General features: G+C 35.8%; 1 protein-coding gene across 10 annotated transcripts in view; it reads left to right on the forward strand.

Annotated features, from left to right (window-relative positions):
• The first annotated feature begins 10,427 nt into the window (after positions 1 to 10,427).
• LOC117326326 (cell death abnormality protein 1-like) overlaps positions 10,428 to 24,924 on the forward strand; it is a 30,940-nt gene continuing 16,443 nt past the window's right edge. For 4 of the 10 annotated variants that reach the window (XM_033883026.1, XM_033883025.1, XM_033883034.1 and 1 more), the window contains exons 1-9: positions 10,428 to 10,579; positions 11,814 to 12,023; positions 20,714 to 20,959; positions 21,346 to 21,444; positions 22,149 to 22,244; positions 22,451 to 22,546; positions 23,043 to 23,138; positions 24,013 to 24,108; positions 24,442 to 24,537. In XM_033883026.1, coding sequence (XP_033738917.1) covers positions 10,501 to 10,579; positions 11,814 to 12,023; positions 20,714 to 20,959; positions 21,346 to 21,444; positions 22,149 to 22,244; positions 22,451 to 22,546; positions 23,043 to 23,138; positions 24,013 to 24,108; positions 24,442 to 24,537 — 1,114 coding nt within the window. In that variant the 5' untranslated portion in view covers positions 10,428 to 10,500. The remainder of the gene's footprint in view (positions 10,580 to 11,813; positions 12,024 to 20,713; positions 20,960 to 21,345; positions 21,445 to 22,148; positions 22,245 to 22,450; positions 22,547 to 23,042; positions 23,139 to 24,012; positions 24,109 to 24,441; positions 24,538 to 24,924) is intronic. The other 6 variants (XM_033883033.1, XM_033883035.1, XM_033883027.1 and 3 more) reach the window with 5 other exon arrangements.

Consider the following 24,924-nt stretch of genomic DNA (forward strand, 5'->3'; position numbering starts at 1 on the left):
GTTTTGTGTGCACATGTGCGAAGGTATGTGTCTGTTTTTGTGGGATGTAATCAATGTACAGTGGACCCGCGATAATCCGGACGCCGATAGTCCGGAAAACTCACAGTCCGGACGCAATAGCAAGGGAACGGATTTCCGTAACGTTATTTGTACTCACCAGTCCGGAAATTCGGATTCCGAAGCCCATTTTGGGAACGGAACGTACTTTTTATTAGTAAATTTCCCGCAATAATCCGGACGATTTTTTCACCACGAGGAGAGAAAAATGTCGGGGCAAGTCACCCGTGTCGACAGCTGTACAGACTATCGGTTGACACTGTACGTAGTCATAGCGACCGCTGCCAGGTCATAGCCCCGGGTGTTTACCTGTGTTACAATGTAGCTCTGTTTTATAGCAAGAATTCATGCACTAACATACAGTAAGTGATATGATAATTAATCAATCTCAAATACATGTAATAAATTTATGATCGGTAATTAACATCATTAACACTTGTATTGGGTAAACACGGATATCGGCTTGTAACACCGTTACGTGAAATGACGACTCATTGAAAGATGCATGTTATTAATTACAGACACATTTACGTATTAAGCAGTGATCACAAGAACTGGGTTTATTACACACAAATTAGTTAATAGTCGGCTGATACCTCTGATCTACATGATACAACATTAATACATACGTACATGAGAGTAATATACACATACGTTAGAAGACAATTGTGATAATATTATAATGACTGAGCACGCTTCTTTACAATGGATGTTGTCTTGTGACGTTGTCACAATGTTAGCAAATCCATGTCAGGGTAAGTAACTCTTCGATGAACCAAAATGATCTTAACTTATCGGACATTAAATATATTTTTATAAAAAGCTTTGATTATACCAAAAAAAAAACATAATATAAAAGAAAGACGAATTATAACAGTTAATAAAATAATCTCTTTCTTTCTGGCAACACTTTTTAATTTTCTTTCGATCACTAACATATCTCTTTCTTTTGAAGATTTATCATTAAGCATTATATGCATTATACACATGGATTTTATGATATATATATATATAGATTTATTAACTGTGTAGGATTTATTGATGATTTCAAACTTGATTGTCTGTTTAACATATTTTATGAAAAGGAATACCAATTAGATAATTGAGTTCATAAACTTGATTTTTTTAAAGTGAATTAAACAGTATCTTAGAAGAAAATGTGTGTTTTGTGTTGTTCCTATTTGTAAAACCGATTAAAATGACTAATGCTGATCAAAGGAAAAAATCATGAAAAAAGAGACGCGGATATGTGACTTTTGTTTTTGCATTTCAGCTCACATGCAACGAAGGACCGGTGAGCTTTTGGCGTGTTGCAACGTCCGTCGTCTGTCAAATTTATATTTCTAGTCATAAACTACTGAGAATTTCACCAAGATTTCTGTTAAAGCTGACAGTGCAAGTTAAAAAGCATCCAATTGAGATTTAAAAAAAACAACACATGTATAGATTTCCGAAAATCGTTTTCGAGACATCCCCCAGTTATGGTAGTGTCGTATCTAAGGACGGGCAGACATTTTTCTTTTTCGTTATGCATGGATACGAACCGCTATAAAGGCGCGTGCGTTCATTGAGACAAGTATCAGTCTATCGATACATGCGCAAAGCGACACATCTCTCCATTATTATATAGTATACGTTCTCAATACACACGCCAACGGGTTTTTGTTTTCATTGTACGCAATTGTAGAACTTGGATATGGAATTTGAAGAGGTAATTATATATATAAATATATATTTTATTTTACAATAAAAGAAAGAAAAGAAAATTTTGACAATACAATAAATTTGGGACTCAACAAAAACATGCACCTAATAAAATTATAAACAGAACTGCTACCTGCGTCTTTACAACTGTTACAGTATTATATCCATAGTTTCCATCGATATATTTTCCGTGTCTTCGTATCATTTGTGCACGTGTCATAACGCAATTAAAGCGTGATAAAACTGCACTACTGCACTACAACAGCCCTAGTGTAGTGTAGTGTAGTGTAGACAATATGAATACATCCGAGGAGTTCCGAGTGCTAGTGTAGACGCGAGTAAATATTGGAACTCCTCGGACTGTTTACTTGTTATCGAAATGGCTGCACCCACGAAAAACACGTGAGAAAATGGATAGAGTATTTCGGATTAATTCGTTATGCATTTTCAGCATTTATTTGGAGATTTTATTTTGAACAAGATTTGAAAGATAAACTGAGAGACACTGACCATCTTTCTGCTCAGGTTACAGGTAAGTGCTTCGTCTGTTTGGTGTCGTTCGCGAATACAGTTGTAGGTCACGTGATGTACAGATGTAGTGTAGGTGATACAGGTGTGCCACCGTGAACACCTGAGGTTAGAGTGAATGCGAGTGTGACGAAGCACGTTCTTTTTATAGCAGCGGCGGTTTGGTTGTATCCACGCATAACAAAAAAGAAAAATGTCTGCCCGTCCTTAGATACGACACTACCATAACTGGGGAATGTCTCGGAAACGATTTTTGGAAATCTGTACATGTATTATTTTTTTTTAATCTCAATTAGATGCTTTTTAACTTGACTGTCAGCTTTAAGATGGATGTGATACTCAAATAACAGACAACATTACACTGCTGGCTTTCTAAATAAAGTATAAAATTTCCCAGTTAGGAAATATAATAATATAAATACAAGGCAGATGTTCATAATATTATCAACCGAACGATACATTTCTCAGTAATTTTTGTCAGCTTTCATTTATAGAAACAGTGCAATATTACAAATCAATTTGGACCTTTGGAAGCTGTCAATGTTTATAAGTTACATTTTATATTGATTTCACTGATATTGATACCATCAGTTTAAATCTAATAGATATTTTTGCTACTCAACTTGTTGTTCTAGGGAAATCGTCGAGAATTAAAACTATTTAGAATCTAAACGGTCGGACACAGAAAGTCATAACTAAAGATGAATCAAATTTATAGAGGAAAATGTTTATTTTTACGTAAAACTTTAAAGTGATATGTCAACGTTGCTTCCGGAAGTGTAACAGCACAATCATCACCATTTTAACGTTTTGTAGTAAAAACAGACGAAACAGAAAACGCAGATATATTACCATAACCTGGAAGTTAACTAGTTTATTTGAGATGATGACTTGTCGTGCCGTTTGAAATTAAATTGTATCCTCCTGGGCTACGAAAATTGTCATTCGTTCGTGGTCATCTTCCTTTTTAAAGCTTTTTATTGAAAGGTTCAGGATAGATATTTCTCAAAATTGGTTTTATACTTCCTTCGATCCCTAGTTGTCCTAAAAAGACGTAAATGGCCAATAGGAAACCATCTTTGATTTTGATAATTGAAGATTATTATTGTCATTTCTTGAGAAGTACACAGAGGCTATTTCTAAAGCATTGCATGTATATATTCCAGGGTCCCTTGTTATGCTGATATGATTACTGATGACTGACAGCCGGCCATCTTTGATTTTGGTATTGAAAGTTTATAGATAAGATTTTTATTTGATAATCTTATTGCTATTTCCTGGGAACAACTGAAAGAATATTTCTCTAACTTAATAGTGGTGTCAATTTTGAACTTGATATCGAATGTGGGTTAATGTTGCGTCCCTTTCTGTTGATTAGTGTTTTCATGTAAAATATACATTGTTGTATATTGTTGCAGCTTGTAAATTCCGATAACATCACATTGTTTGGAGATCCCCCGTTGTGTCTGCACTGCCTGACACGAATGCTTCATTCTGTGTTTTTGTTAGTTTTTCTTATATATCAATTGATCAGGTATGGTAAAACAAGCTGAATCATTATGAGGTGTGAATTTCGTATTAAGAAAAAAACGACATGTTGCAAATAAGACTTCAACTTTCACTTTGTCAGTGAATTCGTGATCGCAGCTTGGATCGGCTGTCATGGTAACGACGAGGACGTTGGTTTTACCACAGTGTTGAATAAAAAAACTTGCATGCACAACCGAATACTTCTAACTATGCCTTATGTCTGGAAATCATCTGTAAATAAGTAATTGAATTAATAAAGATCCATTGCATTCGTCGATCAACGTTTGGTTGTTTCTATATGCTGAAACTTAAAACACTGAAGAGTTCCAATAATGAACATCAACATATTAACCTTTGCTCTATGCATTTTCCCAACATTAATACTTATGAAACAGATAAGAGCTTGAAGGTATTCGTACGTGAACAACGAAAAGGGCTGTACATTCTTACGAAAATGACAAACATTGTCAAAATTAGTGAAAAAGTAGTCAGTTAATCGTCAGTTAATTCCAGTTTATAAAGCCGTTATGTAAATGTACGTGAATAATGTACAGCACTTTTCCTCGGTTTTTAAGTACGATGAAGAAGTGTATCACGTTTGTTTGTACGGCAAAATACGTTAGTCGGGTGCTCTGGCCATATTTGCCGACGCAGTGCCGGTCACGTGATGACAACACGAGGACCGACACAAACATCCCGATAAGGACGTTGGACACCTAACATTTATTTCCGTCGAAAAAACAAACAGAACTGACGAGGAAATTATTAAATAATGATTAAATTTAAACACATCGAGTTTTGTTCTGTTTAATTATAAATGCAACATTAACCCACGTGCACAGTAAAATAAATGACCATCAGGCGGTTATCTTTGATTTTGAGAGTTGAAGTTTGTTTTTGCTATTTCTTGAGAAGGACTGGAGGAATATTTCTTAGACACGATGTTCAGGTTTCCCTTTTTCCCCTGTTGTGCCAATTTATTTTACAGCCGGATCGAGAAAACAAGTGATCACCTTTGATTTTCGCAGTTGAAGTTTTCTATGTCAATAACTATATAAGTACACAAAGGGAATTATCAGATTAACATGTGTTTCCCTGGGCTATGCCCGGTTAATAGTTGATATTGAATGAAAAAAATGACTGACATGCGGTATGGTGGTACATCAGTATCATTATTGTCAGAAAGTTCTTAACGGATCATTCACGGATTTCATATGCTTATGTATTCCTTGGTACCAGCATGCTCAATTTGGGGACTTACTAGAAAACAAACCAAGGCCAAGTCAGTCATTTCTTACAGTTTGAATTTGTCGCTATTTCTCAAAACATTCTTCTTATATAAAATATTTCTTAGATTTTTAGATACATGCACCTTCCTCTCGCAATGAAATATTTACATTTTTGGGAAATTGGGTACGAATGAGAAAGTAAAAGAAAATATCAGTCTTACATAGAGCCAACAAATAACATACAATGGTAGGCGCCCAGCTACATATGGCATATCTTGTTGAGAAGTGATTTTCCTCATGTCTGCTTAAGTATATCCACTTTTTGAAAGAATGGATGGAATTTGAGGTAAAGATTATATTTGGTTCGTAAGAAAAGGTTAGAAAGAAAATGTGTCCTATCATTATACTAACACCCGTCATCTGTGTTACGTTTTGTATGTAATCATATCCAACTCATATTATACTTTATGTGTATTTTAATGAATTAATGATTATCGTGATATGACTAATGTACATATTTTGATAGTTTACCTCCATGGAATATATGCCATATTAAGTCCCGTATCAAAACACCTTGACAATCCAATCTTCGGAGTTACATCACAATATTTCATCAACAGCTATGCGTTTTCTGGTTTTAAGATTATTTTGTTTTCCTTAAACGAAATCTAGGTACAAATGTAGAGAAAAATTTTGAACATTTGACAAGTTAAAATATAATTATAGATATTGATAAATTATCTTAACGTCTTTTCATCAATACGTGGGGTGTGCTGCTGGGTGTCTTCGGTAGTATGCTTCAGTAAGGTAGCACTATAAATCGGCAAAATTTCCGGCCTATCACAAGGAGACTTAAAACGAACTTTCCGCAGCCTCCCAAAACACACATACGCACTCACCACAGGCATGCATGTCGCACGCACGGGAGGCCGTCATTAAGAAAGTGTGCGATGTGTCCTATCATTATTCTAACACCTGTCATCTGTTTTAGGTTTTGTATGAAATCATATATCAAAACACCTTGACAATCCAATCGTCTTTTCATAAATACGTGGGGTGTGCTGCTCGGTGTCTTCGGCAGTATGCTTCAGTAAGATAGCACTATAAATCGGCAAAAGTTCCGGCCTATCGCAAGCAGACTTAACACAAACATACTGCAACCTCCCAAAACACACATACGCACTCACCACACGCATGCATGTTGCACGCACGGGAGGCCGTCCTTAAATTACTTTAGCTGCTAATAGGAGGTTAAACAAAATAAACCAAACCAAATCATCAATTTTCTTAAACGACGCATTGGTAAAGCGAAATGGTACGATACTTATCTTTACTGTAACACGACCTTGCCCAACACGAATGCAGATATATATCACTATGTAATTCGTTTTATCAATGATGGTATATAATAGGAAATGTGGCTTTATCGAAGGCGAATACACAGAGTAGAAACCATGCTAACTTGAAATGGCTGGCGAGTGCAGCTGTGGACGGATGTGAAAAGAGATTAATGAAATCTAGTTGCTGTACAAGGGAGGGAGACGCTTTGGTGGCGTGTCGATCTTGGATAAATCAGCACCATTGGATTTTGTTTGATTAAAAAAAGAAAATTTAGAACAACGATATCTTTTTAATTTTATATCAAGTTGAGAGCACCATAAGCTACCCTTAACGTAACAGGGAATATTCGTCTAGTCAAAAGTTCTTAAATATCTTTAATTTGATATTCTAGTCTGTGATAAATAGGAGGAACGAGTTTCTGATGTATATTCCTACCACGAAACTACGGTAGGGCGTAAGAAATCCGTTCTCACAAATGGCATGATCGTAAGAGGCGACTTATTTCTGGATCTGATATTTTCCTCGTTCTGAACAACTTTTTTTTTCTTGATGTCTTCCTACACACTGCCTCATTTTGACCTCTAGTTGAGCGTTTGTCCCCGTAAGGAAGGATGTGGTTTTTGTTCCTTGGTCGAGTGGACCCGCGACAATCCGGACGCCGATAGTCCGGAAAACTCACAGTCCGGACGGAAATGCACGGGAACGGATTTCCGTAACGTTATTTGTACTCACCAGTCCGGAAATTCGGATTCCGATTCCGGAACTCTATTTTGGAAACGGAACGTACTTTTCATTAGTAAATTTCCCGCAATAATCCGGACAATTTTTTCACCTCGCGGAGAGAAAATGTCGGGGCAAGTCACCCGTGTCGACAGCTGTACAGACTATCGCTTGACACTGTGCGTAGTCATAACGACCGCTGCCAGGTCATGCCCCGGGTGTTTACCTGTGTTATAACGTAGCTCTGTTTTTATAACGGTACATTGCTTTTCTTTACCGATTCATTTATTTGAGGTTTTTAACTTCCGTAAGAATCATAAAATCATAGACTGGTGGTAAGAACGTGTCTTTTTATTTCAGGTTTTAAACTAAGGTAAAAAAAACGCAAAAACACGGACTGTTAGTAAGTTGTAAAAACCGGGTCTTCTAATTTACGTAAAAAACGTACATTGTACATAACGGGTCTTTCATCTCAGAGTTTTAACTTACGGTAAAAAAAAACGTAAAAATATGGACTATTGGTAAGTTGTACATACCGGGTCTTTTATTTCAGGTACATGTATTTAACGTTTGTAATTTCTACTCGTTTGTGAACCTCCGGGACGTGACACGTGTGTTGTTTGTAGGTCACATATGCCCGCTATCCGAGTGCTTGTTCTGACTGACTAACCCGATTCAGGCTCATATACAAGTACACGTATAGTTAAAACGCTTCATAAGGGTCACATTATACAATACACAACAAAGTAAAGATTATATTGCACGGTGCTGCTCAGAAACATCGGTTTGTATTCTCTTTGACGTTGACCTGGAAAAATAATACAACTTTCACTTTACATGTTCTTTTAAAAACACTTTTTTTAGTTTCAATAAAATAAAACAAAACAAGAATCATATAAGAAACATAAGTATATTTATTTTAAAAAAAGACTGACAATTAGACGTGTTTATGAAAGTAAGTACATGTATGTCATTTAAACGTCCCAAATTGTATATAGTAAAGGGAGATAACTCTTACATGACCATTTTTTTGACCTGGTAGACGAAACTCGGCAGTCCGGAAAACTCGTAATCCGGACGGTTTGGACTGGGAACGAAGGTGTTCGGATTATCGAGGGTCCACTGCTAAAGTCTATAAAAATGGTATTTATTCCCCCCCCCCCCGATAATTATCAGATTTGTCGGATACAAGCTTTATGTATCAAATAACAGCAATTGGCCAACATACAGTGTCCTCTGTTTTTAGGACACTTGTAGTACTAGAAGTGCTGTAAAGACGGCTATGACACATCAGTGTCCGTATGAAACAACTGGTACAGTGCTTATGCAATATTTGAGCGTGGTGAAGTGTACGGTGAGTTTATTTTATGTCCCTTGATTATATTGTTTATACTTTTAAATTTGTTTGATCCATTCTATCAGGAATGAGAAATGCCATAAATGTCACATGGTATATTTAACCACTAAGCCATCAATCATAAGAATCGAACAGCAAATAACACTGAAAATGAATATTTAACAAGAGATAAGTTAATGCTGAATAACATAAAAGTGTGTGTCTGGGGTAAGGATGTATATAACCGGTGTTTCCAGCCTCATAGTGTACAGTAGAGTTGTACGGAAACTATGTAATCAACACATACAAACATGTATACTTATGTATCTAGTTACCAAACTATACAGTGCATACGTTTTTTACACAAGGTATCCAGTAGGGAGGTCTTGAAACTTAAATCAAGTATGTCCGGTGAACTGTTAAAGTTAGTTACTGTTACTCCAAATCAGGGTTTTGCATTTGTAAGTGGCTGTTATGTGACAACTGTGTTTAACCTTGATATGCATGTGTGCATTTTATTTTTGGAAATAACAATATTTTATTTATGCTTAAGACAGTGTTTCATTATAAATAGTATACATACAGTAGTGGTAAATTGCCTTCTAGTTTTACGCTAAGGGGGATTTCCATTTAGCTCAATCGTTAGAGCTGTGACAGGGAAGCCCGACAGTTCGCTCTCTCGTAACATGTAAACAACCCGTAACTATCGTTGATTAGACATTGTTTCTTTACCGTAGTTACCCATCGATTTAATTATATTGAGAGTGTAATCCTTTTAACTAGTTGTTTATAAGTTAACACTCGTGCTTTGTAGGTTAAGTTTGTTTCTTAGTTATACATTGATCATTACTTAGCCGAATATGCAAGGCGGAATAAAATATTACACAGGTGTCAAATCAATGGATAATAGCATTTAGAGAATGAAGATTCCTGATTAGTTCCTACCTACACATAAACAATATATCACAGTCCGTGCCATTATATATTGTTTAAACTATTGATATGTTGGTTTTGAGAACAATACAAAGAAACAAGCCTTATTGTGTTTGATTGTCATCAGGACTGTAAGAACAGTTCGTGTACTGGGGAAAGTAGGAACAGTATTGACAAATTATTTGATTGTTTTTTACCGAAAACATGTATTCTGCTACAACGTCTTCTTACTTACATGAAAAAATGATAAACATTCTTATCGGAATTGGCAATGTTAACAAGCTTGTAATTAACAGGGATTTTCTTGTGTAGGCAATCTAATTAAAATCTAGATGGTCATTCTCAAATCGTAACGTAGTGAGAATGGCCATCTAGATTTTAATTAGATTGTTGTGTAGGTATAGTAAAACTTTACACACGTTGCCCCTGGTAAATATTTCAGCATAGTCCGTGGTTTATGTAAGTATGTGTAATATCATGTTTAACAAGTCTTTAAATTATCTTATTGAAGAAGTCGTTAAACAAAACCAAATAAGGAATGTACTTATTCATATGGAAATATATGTACCGTTTTTGTTCGGAGAAGCGACTCTCAATACACTTAAATACTGTTTCTTCCATTTTTAATTGACTCTCAATCGTGTTTAAAAAGGAATTGACGATTATTTTTTTGCATAACGATTTCCCTTTGCACAGACACACTCCTCGCGTAATATTCAGGGTCGAAGAAACTTCAATACTTTTTCACAATAAATAATCATGAGTATATCAATTAAAACAGGCGATTTTCGTGAGTATATTATCTTCGATTATATATCTTTAAATGTTGATGTTTTCCGACGGGAAACTTATCCTTAGGTTCTGATTGATGTTAGGTCTCTTCCCTATATAAATGTACATCGTTGTGTATAATTATATATCCGCCACAAGCGGACACGCTTGCTTTAACACATACAGTATGAACATTTGTTAGAGAAGGGGTACGCAGCTATATATAACCACTGAATTAAGTTCAGTTTAAATGCACCTCATACTTGTATAACTATTAAGTAAACACATACAGACCCGAGGAAGACTGGGGTGTACTTCCTTGTTGCTACCGAGCCTTCATAATATTCAGAAATGGCGAAAAGAAGTGTAGTGTTAAGCAGAGATGTTTGTCTGGTCCTATTTCTTGTATTAAACAGTGCAAGACCTGAAGGTAGGTACGGTACATAAGATCTAAATCGGAAATAGAAAACAGTGTAACATATATACAGGTGACAGCTTTTTGTGTATTACATATACATCATTTTACTTCCTGGTTAGAACCTTTGTTCAGAAAAAATTCAGATACGTGTCAGTACCAACTGAGCTAGATGAAGTGAAGTTAGGAAATATCAGGCAAGTGGCTGTACAGTTAATGACATTCAGAGGTTGTGTCAGTATCATGTCGTATATAGGGGCCGCGGTGGCCGAGTGGTTAAGGTGTCCCGACACTTTATCACTAGCCCTCCACCTCTGTGTTGCGAGTTCGAAACCTACGCGGGGCAGTTGCCAGGTACTGACCGTAGGTCGGTGGTTTTTCTCCGGGCTACTCCGGCTTTCCTCCACCTCTAAAACCTGGCGCGTCCTTAAATGACCCTGGCTATTAATAGGACGTTTGATAAAACAAACCAAACAAAACGTAATGAAAAGCATTTTGAAAAAAACATGTTTTTTTTTTTAACTTTGTCACGCACGAAACAATCACATTTACTATGGCACAAGATGAATGGGCGAGGATTAATATACAGATTGAAGTTTACGTAGGGGCTGTTATTGGTTCGTCAAGGAAGTTCAGACAGCGAAATAGTCAATGTATCATATTATCACGTACAACTGTCTGTGGGATACTTACTTATAAGTATATGAAACATTTCTTACTTTCAGATTAAAAAAAATATGATTACATGAGGAAATTGCTGCTAGCTCAATATATATTCACGATACCGTATGTTAATCGATACACAATAATTACGAGGCCTGTACATTCGTCTGTGACAGTATTGACGTTCAGAAGTTTTTACCCTTCTCCCTTGCATTTCTGTTTTTTGACTGTGATGATCATGTTTGATCTGTCACTATGAATTCAATTATTAGCTTATTAGTAGACATACATGTATATTCATATTTACACCGGTATTTTCATTTCATCTGATTAAGAATTTACCCTATCTTTTAAATGTTTTTTTTTTAAATAAACAACTTTCACTTTTGTTTGTTGATGGTATGGTGATGGTTACAATGGTTATGCGGGTTTTCAGATAGTTTTTCGATATGGTAACTCATGGTTTTTACTAGATTTATTCCCATTGTTTTGACTTACAGCTACTTCAATGTATGAACGTTTGAACATATTCAGGTTTTCTGGGTAGAGGCTAATATTTAGATTTAACAGTAATGGTATTTTTCAGGAAACCTCGCTTGGTCTAAGACAGCTACACAGAGTAGTAACCATAACGACGGGAATTGGCTGGCGAGTGCTGCTGTGGACGGATGTTTGAAGACATGGCTAGAGTCTGGTTGTTGTACACATACATTGGGAGGAAGTCGGAAGATCGCATGGTGGCGGGTTGATCTTGGACAAATGAGTACAATAAACACAATAAGGATACTGTACAGAAGTAAGTATGTCTTATAACAATATATGTTTAAAGCTTTCATAATCTACATGTAATCGTATGTTATTGTTTGTAACAGTGTATATTTGTATAATTGACATATTTTTATACTGAGATTTTTGGAGTTTTATGAAGGAAGAGGGATACTTATCTTATATCTCGTCATGTTGGATAGAGTTTGCTATGTAAGATAGCTACAGTATAAGAAAAAAGATATGAATAGAATTACAAATCTGCGTTCAAGGGGGATAACTCTTACAACTGTCTATTTTTGTGTTCACATCTGTCAGTCGTCATCGCTGGTGTCTGTTAAAAGTTGGACTTAACTATTAAAAACATATGCATTCAGTAGATACATGTATCATACGAGCAATAAACCTACCTATGGGACTCGAAGTTAAAATGATAAGACATATTTCATTTGACCGAAAACTACTTCACAGTAGACTGGCATACCTTGTAGGATTGGTATTTGCCAAAACAAAGCATGCAAATACACACAATCACTGATAGGACGTTGAATTAAAGGAATGCATTTTTTTTTACAAAATGTCAAACACCAAAACCGACGAAATGGTTCTGTCAGCACAGTGCCTGAAATTTTGTTTACTCCAGGGTGTAATTGGACTTATCCTATAGTGTGTAGAACGTTTCCAGAAGGTTTGGTTGTTACATTAACACACATTCGGTAAAAATGACACCCCTCGATGTTCATAAAAGAAAATATTTGTTTGAATTGTCTATATTTGTGTGGAGTAGCTGGGAAAACTACCAGTCACCTTTTTATTATCGAGGTTGTTAACAGACCTAGCTTTCATCAAGAAACCGGTTAATCACATATAATCCTGTCACAGAAATAATCGAATATCGTATCGAGTGACTCTTCGCTGGTTTACTAGTGGGGTGACACCTGAAGGATGTCACAGAAAGAATGAAGTGTAGTGAGGGGCGATAACTCTGTTCCAGCAGTTTTCATCAAAATCGCTCTCTATCTACATTTCGACCAATAAGATAAGACCTTGTGTTGTGGGCCGCCATAGCCGAGTGGTTAAGGTGTCCCGACACTTTATCACTAGCCCTTCACCTCTGGGTTGTGAGTTCGAAACAAACAAGGGGCAGATACCTTGTTCTGACTCTAGGTCGGTGGTTTTTCTCCGGGTACTCCAGCTTTCCTCCACCACGAAAACCAAGCACGTCCTTAAATGATCCTGGCATTTTATAGGACGTTAAAAAATAAGTAAAACTGTGTTGTTGCCAAGAAAATGAAACCCATTAAGTTTAATTTGATGTCCCATAATACCCCTATTTCATTGAAATCAAACAATATCTAAAGGATTTGGACCAATCAGAGGCTAGAAAATGGCGACCTTTTCGGTAAAATATAATTATTGTTAAGTGAGGTTATACAAGAGTAGCCAGTATCCCATGATGTACCTACATACCAAATTTAAATTTCATTGCAATTGGACAATAACTAAAATCTTCAAAAATGAATACGTTCCGTTACCACACTTCATTCTTTATAATATTCTATCGTCAATTTATCCATCGGAATCCTGAGATCTCATTACCACGATAGTTAAGAAATAATTAACGATGATTCGTGTATTGTTGCAGGATATACAACGAGGACGAGGATATTTTGCAATTAAATTAATAACGAAGGCCGCAGGTCAAAGTTGATTATTTCTATTCTACCATGTACTGTTTAGTTCTGAGATCTATATTGAAAAACGGCAAAGAAACCCCAGAAAAACCTTGTAATTTATTTCTTGAGTATTGCATTATTTTGTTGATAAAATATATACATTTGTATTTCTTTACAGGCACTACAGTACTACAATCAAAAACATCTATGATATGGCATTGATTTTGAAAATTAAAAAAAAAGGATAAAAAAAATAGGCCTTCGTAGGATTCGAACTTCGCGTCTTGATAAAAAATAGAAGAAGTCTAACCATTAGTCCACTCGGCTACAGTAACCGTATTACTTTTTGTGTGAATATTAGATACATAACATTGTAACAGCCGTGACTCATAAACGTCTATTATTGACACGTGCGTGTATTACTGGAAAATAATCATGGTTTTTAACCAATCAAAACTGTCGTTGCATAGCAAACATGGTAGAATATTAAATAATTAATGAATTTCGTTGCTTATACTGCCATTCATTATATTTTAAAATTAATAAAGTATTTCTATTACTAAGTTTAAAATACCTCTTGAGTATTAATACTAAAAAAAACAATTCCACAAGTGTACACAAAGTCCTAAACATCACTTCTGGTTATAACATCATATATTGGGACCGAGTTCACAATTAGCTTCGCTATATGTTTCATTGTAATATTAAAATTCATAATAAATTCCCAAAATTGCATTTACAACTTTCTATTTCACCTGGTCAAGACCAACATCTGAGAAACAAAATATAAAAGTTCAACACAGAATGTTGGACATTATCAGGAGATATCTGTCAACATATGTCAACAAATACCGATTGTATACATCCGGGTCAGGGGTAGAGGTCAAATCTACACCCAAAAGTGTGTTAACGACTTGCGCAACACGACCGGCCAATCAGCTTGTGTTTCACCTGATCCAAGTCCCTTTGGAGAATGCGTTTCTCTGGTTTATAGCTGTTTACCCCGAGTAAATACATGTAACACATGAAACGGGTACTTTATATATGATACGAGGATAAATAGTAGTGTGTTGAGATTTAGAAAATCACAAATACACACTGTTACTGAAAATAGAATGACGTAGGATTCTGGTGTAAAAAGGCGGGAATTCCCCAGGCGCGGGTTCCCCAGTGCAGTACCCGTGTGACCTAAGTGGAAACTGTTGCATCACGGACACGATAGAGAACAATAACTTAAACCAGCAGTCAAAGTGTCGATTTTGGCGTGTTTGTACCCAAAATATCTCCATAACTAGATTATTCCCAGATATACGGGATATGCCTGGACATACATGTAGATCACACCGAGTTTTATAAGTGTGGAAAGTTTTATCAAAATGTATAGAGTCGCTTTTCAGTTAGCTCCGGCAAAGTGGTCTGAATTAGCCGCATGTACATTACGTTCCGGCCTTCAATACACTACATTCCACACATACTTGGTTACGTCACTGGTGACGTAACATCCGCCAACTCTCGATAAAATACGACCCTTTTTCAAAACCCTATTGTGGCCGTTCTATTAAAGATATAGAAAAACTAAAGATTCCATTTTCTTTAGAATTTTCTCTACTTGTTATGTTTTGAGTTTCAGAATTTTTCATTAAAGCGCTGATTTTTAAGGACCGGTTAAACAGAAGCTACCGGTCAAAATGACGATTTTGGCATGTTTGACCCAAAATATCTCATAAATACGATTTCCCACAGGGATACTAGATACATGCAGACCTAGATCGAGCCGAGTTGGCGAATTAGCTCGTAATACATTACGTTCCGTAAGGAACGATAACTCCGTTATCGCCCCTTACTACACTTCATTCTTTACAAAAGAAGCTGTCAAAATCACTGTGAATATAACCACACACAAAACATCGCCGCATCATTGCGATTGAACTATGAATGGAATTCCAATTACACTCGTGACGTCATGAAGTGACGTAGTATTTGATAAAAAAGTAACCGAACAATAAAACGTAACGTGTATTCTGTAAAATGATCAAATCAGTATACGTGCAAATCCAATTATAAGTAAAATTTGTAAATTCACTGGATGATTGAGAACACTTTTGCCATAAATTTGGTGATAATACGAGAGAGAAAAACTACTTCATTATGTGTATATGTAGGATTAATAGAATCTTTCAAACCTTTTGGGGTGATATGGGGGGTCTCTACCCGAGGTGGGAGATTGTTAAATTCCCAAACACAAGGCTTGCCGTGAACGGCGTATGACAGTCGTGATAAGGCTGCAACAGACGCTTTACACCTTACGATGTTTATTTCATACAAAATAAAGTTCCGATAAGCTTCTCAAAAAGAACACCAAACACTCAGTTACTTCTGATAATTAATACATATTTTGATTTCTTTTGTAAATAATACTGATATTTCAAATTCAAAAAGAACAAATATCATATCAATGAAAAGTGTGTCCAATACATTTCACGTGATGGGACACCAGTCACTCGTGAACACTACTGTCATTGTCGGACAAAATCACACGTGAATGCGGTCTTTTCAGAGGAGTTTGGATTTTAATGTTGAGAGTTCCACCTTGTATTGTGCATCCTCGAAAAACTGGATGTTAAGGCATTTGTATCGCATAAGGACACGATGTTGTGTTTTTGGTTTAAATTCTGTGAGCAGGTAAGTGGGGTTGTACAAGTTGCCGACCGCGACACGTGTGCATCGTACACACTGACAGGTTTTTCACTCGCAAGAATTGCCAACACCTTTTGCTTTTGGAAGTTGTTCAACAGACGGTAATTATTTAATGACTGAGGTTGTTTATGTCCATATGTGAACAGTCTGTTTGTCTGGAACTCCCGTCTCCAGTAATTTCTGGCACAAGTGTTTTCGCATACGTTTGTTCCTCAGCCGTTTGTTGTCTGCCTCGAGATGTGCAATGGAAGCCATAGATTTTAGTAAATGTGGAAGTTTATTCTTCCGCACAGGATCTCTCAACAACCATTGTTGGTTGTCTCCGGGTTTGGTTTGGTTTGTGACTGGCTAGATAGAAGGGGTGGTTGGGACTTGAACAATTTGCCGGTCGTTTGTCACCAACACCTTGTAAGTTTGTATCGGATATCTTTCAGGATTGTTTGGTGTGGCGTACATCGTAAGCTTACTATCCCTTATGTTTATTACGTCAACTCCCGTTCTGGTCTTTGTCTGTCTTTCATTATTGGATAAGTATTCCATGTTTAGTTCCCTGTCAAAACAAAGTTCTATGTGCCCCCAACACACGGCTCTATGCTCCTCTTCCCTCCCCTCATCCCGAAGTGAAGTGTGTTGTTAAGCCAGAGCGTGTTCCAGGATGTCCACACTTATACAGTTTATTGATATCGGTATCACTGATTCTGTCTGCGGCCATCTGCCTATTGCCAAGTCCTGTTTTTTTTTCCGGCATAGCCGTCTAATATTGTTTTGGCCCCGGATATGACGCGACAGGTGGCGTTACTTGTCAAAATGAAGTATGTGATTGGTCAATGTAGCGGTCAATGCAAAATTCAGATATACAGTTAAAAACGAAACAAAGTTAAATGGACCTCACGGTAAACCAATATTTATTTTGTATTTTTTATCACATTATTTGGTATATATTTAAAAAAAAATAACCTTCTGAACAATAACCATTCGAATTTGATGATGTATGTACATAAAACATCAATTATCAACTATTAAAAGGTTATCACTCTGAATATGCAAATTTTGTGACATATACGATCAACGCATGCGCACAACAAACCAAAACACATGGAAACAAAAATGGCCAATGTAAACGATAAAACGATAACAGCTTCCGCAATGAAGAGAATAATAGGAAAATGGATCAAACACAATCCTAGAATTAAACTTGGGAAGCAGTACAATAGATTGTAACAGTTCAAACATGAAAACAACAGTAATACGGACGCCGCTCGTATTCTGCTTGATTGCTTGATAGTAGGTCATGACAATCTCGGTAATATTTACACAAACTCGGTAATATTAACACAAACTCTGTAATATTAACACAAACTCGGTAATATCAACACAAACTCGGTAATATTAATACAAACTCGGTTCCAGTACATCGCTACTGTCACTATACTATATGAACAGTGTTTACACTTATTTACACATAAATATGTGTGCCGTAATATATACAGAACGTGTTATTTAACATTTAAACCACTGTGTATAATATCGTTATCCAACTAACCCAGATGGAATATATATATCGCCTTGTAAACTATTGTGTGTTTGTGTTGCCACGATTTCAAAACAGTCACGTAATGATTTAAAAATGATTTCCGCGCTATTTAGAGAGGGATCGATTCCCTACTAAATCGAGTGGTCAAGCTGGACATTGAGTGAAAATTGCAACGTTTTTACCGTGATGTCCCTTTTAAATTGAATGCAAGCTGAATAAGTGGATGCATCTATTCAAATGACACATTTGCAGTCTTATTATCACCAAAAATGATTCAAACTGATATAATTTTGTTATCCGTGCTGAAACTGCGTATTTATTAATTAAAATGTAGTTCATTAATTTATTTCACCAGTAGTTTTACATTATAACCACCAGCATTAAAACTATGCCGTGTATCTTTTTTTTAAAGATATTTCTTGTTATAGATCTTTTCGTTTACAGCGTAATGCTTCACGTGTACCGGCAAATGTGTATCCAGCTATTACACTCTATATATGTGTCGTTTTAGGTGTCGTTCTATCGACCCTAGTATACCACTCAGATAGCTTGGTTGGTATTGTAATCCATTCTTATGTCTTACACATACAAGAAACTTTTTAATTTTATTTTCGGGAATTTGAGAGTTAAGAAATTTCCGTACGAGACAAATGTGGGACAGAGCCTTTTTTCAGTGTGCGTTTGTTTTCATTTTCGGTTACGAAATTCATACTAATAAATCTACTATCCTTTTTTGAAGTGTCATGTTGTTTATTTTGTTCGCTCGGTACGGTCACAGTGACAAAGAGCTACCGGTACACATGTGTAACTTCTGTAACAACACAATTGGAGTCTTGACGCGCGGTATTAAGTGAGGGATGACTAAATTGTGGAGAGATTTGTCTGATGTCTGCCAAACCTTTGACGAGTTGATGTTTGCTGGCACTTACAACTTCGCCAGTACTACACAGACGTACTTTAAACATGGCATAAGTTACAATCGGTTTAAATGTACCCTTCGACACAGTGTAGTTACCAGATCACTGATTTTGAACATTTCACTACATTTTTTAGAATCTTCCTGAAATAAAATGCATACAAGTAAACAAGCAAACGAACATGCGTGTGTGTGACCCCGTATAAGTAGTTCCGGGTCAGGTCATAGTGACGCAACCCTATCGAGAACAAGAGCACGTTCAAAGAGCACGTGTAGCTTGTCTTATCCCTAGGGCGAGATAAGAAAATCACATCCCGGTAAAACTGCGGATATCCACGTCCATGTCAGGAGAAAGGGATATTCCAAACTTTGGATCACAAAATATGGTAATAATCTCTGCAGACTCGGGTTTCACCACATTTTGTGACCCTCGCATGGAATATCCCTATACTACACACATACATGTATTTATGAAAGAGTCGTGTAATAGTTGCTTTCTTGAAAAATATAATTCATCGAAAAGGTGCAAAAAATGTGAATCATACACGGTGGTATCATTTTACCATGGAGACAAAAACGTGACGTCCTGAATAATAGCTTGACGTCATTGATAAATGATGTTGTGTTCCCAATTTGACAAGCCACTGATTCGCATGATTATGTAATATATATACTTCTTCTAATTAAAATTAGACTTGTAATTTCCACTCATCTACGATACTCTACGATACACTGCAATACAAGATCTAACGATGCCCCGTAGGTCATCTCAGCATGACATTTAAGCTCAGCCAATCAACGCGCCGCCTATGAAAGTGAGGGCGTGATATCATTCTTAGGAAGATTAAGTACTTGCATAGCATTCCAGAGGTCTTCAGATGGTCGATAGCAACGGTAAACAACATGGCTTCAAACACTCCGGCTCACCAAGATATCCAACGTTTGCTGTCCGTTTGGTTTTTCCTTCATCGTGCGAGAGATAGACAGTGAAGGCAACAGCGTCGTGGAAAAAAATAGTTTGAAAGGGATTACTGTATAATTATAACAGTAACGATTTTCGAAATCTAGTTGGCAACACAATCCGTCCTGTCGACGAGATATTGTTTAATCGTTTTCTATTCTTCTTTCAATGTAATGTCCAGAGGATTAGCAATATTTTTTTATTACCGTGGGCATTAAACATAATGCAGTTATGTTTGCAAAATGTTGCATACATGTAATTCAAATCAAGCGCTGAATTGAGTCGAACATTCTTAAGAGGCGCAACCGAATGCTAGTATAAGACTCTTTGTCATTGGTTGATTAATGACGTCATTGACCTGTTTTCATTGGCTTATATTTAAAACTCAAAGGTCATGCTGAGATGATCTCCTACTGGGCATCGTTGAGATCCCGCATCTCATTCGTAAAGTATTGTAGAGGAGCGGATTGTAAATATATGATATTTTAAGATTTGTCCCCTGCCAATTTCTATACAAGTTCATTAATTTTTCTTTACAATTTAAATTTAATCTTGCATCATGTGATTTGAAATATGAGCAAATTTAATGTCATACAATGAGCTCAATTTGAAACACGTACGTTTGCTAATAACAAAGATTCTTGTTTACATTCTTTAAAACTACAATATATTTTCCCACTTAAACTCATAAAATAAAACTTACTTATAATTGGTGAAATAAAAATTCACGTGAAGAATCCCCCTATCTAATTCCACTTTACAAACATTGTCCTGCATAAATTGTAAGGCTGGGATACATGCTTATAACCGTGTGTGTTTAAGGTCGAAATAGACGCTACTGTTGAATTATCATAAAACTACTACTATAAATATTATCTAATTCATTCAAAACTGTGTTTGCAGACGTATCGCATAAAACATTTATATTGATTTCCAGATAACTTTCAGCAAAGACTGGCCGGATACCAGCTTTATGTATCCAATACCACCGATTCGCCCACAGACGGTGTCCTCTGTTATGAGGACACTAGCAGTAGTAGAAGTGCGGTACAGTTAGACCAGACACACCCGTGCCCGTATGTAGGTCGGTATGTGACCGTGTACAACTATAGAAACAACCCAAAACGATACAACTGGTATAGTGATTATGCAGTATTGGAGCTCTGTGAGGTTGAAGTGTATGGTGAGTATATATTAATTTAATTTGAATAAATCTACCTCTATTATTTGTTTTCTGTCAGCAATGAAGGCTGATCAGAAATGCTCAAAGAAACGTTTACATGACAAGCTTGTCCATTTAATCATGACATTGTAATGGTCGATTCTGCGTCCGGTTGTTGCATTTATACACTAAACATGCTGCACAAATGTCAATTACTAGATAAATAGCAGGAAATGATTGATTCTACTTCTTTCAAACAATTCGTCTGAATCGTTGATATTTGAAAATTTAACCTAAGTGGGTCAAATTCGGATAAACGAATACAGTAACTAAACAGCAAATAGAAAACATGTATTCTTATATATCTATTGTCTCTTTGTAAATGCTACATACGTTTCTACACTCAGGGTGTCCATTAGGGATGTATGGTGACGGTGACTGTAGCCAAGTATGTCCGGCCAGCTGTTACGGAGGCAACTGTAACTCTAAAACGGGTTCTTGCATGTGTAAGTAACTATTATGTAACTATCGTGCTTAACTGTGGCGCATATTTACATGAAAATACTTGTATATCGACTTTTAGATTGTTTTGTGTCAATCCTACATTTTACAGTTTTGCATTGTTTTGTGTAATTTTACATTTACAATTTTACATTATCTTGTGCAATTCTTACATTTTCAGGATTAGATTATTCAGTAAGAAATACATTTTCAGTGATAATGTACAATTGCACATACATGTATTGTAACTTTTGCGACCGACTTATCATGTTTATTTTTCTCATATCATTAGGTAAAATACAAACTTTCTAGACCAACTGGTCCCATTAATGTTGTTTATCCAATTTTACATTATTTTTTGCTTTTGTGATTTCCGGCTATCGTTTTTTTTTTTTTTTTTTTTACATAATTGCTATGTGGTATATTTATCTGACTCCGTGAACAATAGATAACATAATCTATTACCCTATTGACTAGGGTTATTGGACAGCACAGTCGTAACACATTTGCCTTTCATCAAAGTGGATATGGTTTAACTTCTTGTAGTAACCGCGTCCGTTTTCTCTGATGTAACTGTAAAAAAAGTTTACATTTACTCTATTCAATCGGAAGTAGTTCAAATCACTTAAATAATATGTTACTACCCGACCGTCGCCTGGCGTACAATTATTACAGTAGAATTCAAATTTTCCCCTCTCATCCTTTTCAGACTGTTCTCCAGGAAAATACGGCACTGCGTGTGCAAATGATTGCTCTGTGAATTGTAAAGACAGTTTGTGTAATATAGACTCTGGATTTTGTTTAGGTTTGTACCATTTTTACTTGTTAAAAATAACTCCGCATTTAATGCAGAAAAAATATTGAGAGACGACATGGATCCATATTTCTTTGAAAATATTCCTGTCCTAATATCTTACAAGGCTTAGAATATCAAGGTTTAATTATTTCTCACCTAGAAATGTAAAATCGTGTTAGCTAAATCACACTCTAAAATATTTTCTATCTGCTTAGAATGCATTTCGGGAAAGTTTGGAGATACCTGCAATCAGGACTGTTCTGTCAACTGTAAGGATAGCATATGTGCAAAGAACACCGGATACTGTACTGGTGAGTGACAATGACGTCCACGTGTACTATAAAATGTTGATGTATTCTGCTGCAATGTCACAAAATCTACATTAAAACGATTAACGTTGTTATCTATATTGGCATGGTTTACAAGCTATAGAAATATACTTTTTGTCACATTGTTATACAGCTAAACAATACAACTCCTTTAAACACGTGCATTGTTTGTGTAAAAAAATGAAATTTTGATGAAATTTTTTATTATTTTGTTTGACCAAACTGTATATATATTACCGTGTTATCTTTCTCCAAACGTTCCACTCTCTCAATTTAGTCTTATTCATTTTGATATTAAGTTCGTCCTGAAGAAAGTCTATTGCGCTCCCCTTCTATAATTGAAGCTTCCGCCTTCTGAGCGATCATTTTAGTTGGTGGTATTTGTGACAAACAGTGTATAAGCTTTCGATGATGTAGCATCTTTGAAACAAACAATATTATAAGCATATTATATTCCTCATTATGTAAACATTTACAGAGTGTGTCGTTGGGAAGTTCGGCAATACCTGCGATCAAGACTGTTCTGTCAACTGTAATAACAGATTATGTGCCCAGGCCAACGGGTTTTGTAACGGTAAGTAGATGATAAAGCAACCTTAAATACCTACTAAAAATAGCATAGTTTGCAATGCTAGTCAATAAATTATTTCATGTTTCACGGTAAAACAGCACAATAAAAAAATGAACGGCATCCGGAGCATCCGGCAAATGGATTACAATAACGAACAAAATCACGTTACTGAGTTCAATAATCACTTTTACAACAGTTAATTCAATGTGTAAGCTGACATACATGTACAATACGGAAGCTTATCTTTAAACAACGAAAATATAACTATTTTAGTTGAATAACACACATTACACAACTAGTCACGCATGAATGGCACACATCGATAACTAGATGGCTTGACATACAATAAGAACACAATATTATAAGAGACCAACTAACCAATTGTTTTCCCATAGACTTTAGTGGTAACGTTTTGGATTATTTCATTCAAATTCTTGAATTGAATATGACGATTATGTTTTATAACAAAAGTTTAGGGTCTGATATAACACCTAATCAAAAAAAAAAAAGTTGGGTCCTTCAGCTCAAATTTTCTCCAGGGTAGCCATTTTGAAAATAGTTGAATTTCGCAGTAAAAATTCTCAAAAATCGTAAATGTTTACCTGTTTACTATTATTACGTGAACTTTTGGGAAAAAAACCAATCGGACTTACGAAATTTATATCAACATTTCTTATTGATAGTTACCTATCAGGCTACATATCTATTTTCTCACTTCATAACATACTGGCCAATCAGTGGCTGCCAGAAATTTTATCCTTGGCTCAACTTTCTATACACAGGGGCTGTTTCAAAAACATATTTTTTCAATTGGTCGGTTGTTCCCTATAAGCATATCATACGCATATTATATTCCTAATAATGTTAACATTTACAGAATGTGTCGTTGGAAAGTTCGGCAATACCTGTGATCAAGACTGTTCTGTAAACTGTAATAACAGATTATGTGCCCAGAACAACGGATATTGTAACGGTAAGTAGATGATAAAGCAAACCTTAAATAACTACTAAAAATAGCATAGTTTGTGAAGGTCATTCGTGCGTTATAATGGCAATGCTCACGTGAATATGCTCAGGCATGATATACCACTTAAAGCCTCTGTAGGGAAACCGTGCAAAATATATATATCAGGTAGACAGAAAAGAGGAAGTCGGCATCACCACAGAAATAAACCTAAATAGGCCTGCTATTTCGGAGTATTTGATGATGGAAATATATATATATTCATACAAATTTTTCTTGCGTTCTATAAACTGAAATAAGAACTACATAAATGATATAGATATAATTATGTCATGTTTCCAGATTGTGTTCCTGGCAAGTTTGGTAACACATGTGAACAAAACTGCTCCGTAAACTGCTTAAATAGACTTTGTGCCAAGGACTCCGGGGAATGTGATGGTGAGTGATTTGTTAATACTTTTATGGGCAGTTTGGTCCAGCAAGGTTAATAAATCTGACACGACCTACTTTTTATGATAAACGCGTTTTTAAGATAATATATTTAGAGAATTAAAAGTTTTCTAGACAACGAACCTTGTTCATACCTCTCCTTCTCAAGACACAAAGCTGAAAACGTACAATAAAACAACAACAAAATGACATCATATAAACGTATTTTTATTATAAAGTAATGACAAAGCAATTGCCTATATGAATTATTGGAGTCAATGATAAATTTCAAACATAGTGATGTTGTTTCCGATTGTATTGCTCAGAAAAGAATATTTATGTTGCCATTGTAATTTTCTTATAACTGAATTTGATAAGTTAGTTCAACATTGAATA

This window comes from Pecten maximus, chromosome 4 (assembly GCF_902652985.1).
Source record: "Pecten maximus chromosome 4, xPecMax1.1, whole genome shotgun sequence".
Taxonomy (NCBI): domain Eukaryota; kingdom Metazoa; phylum Mollusca; class Bivalvia; order Pectinida; family Pectinidae; genus Pecten; species Pecten maximus.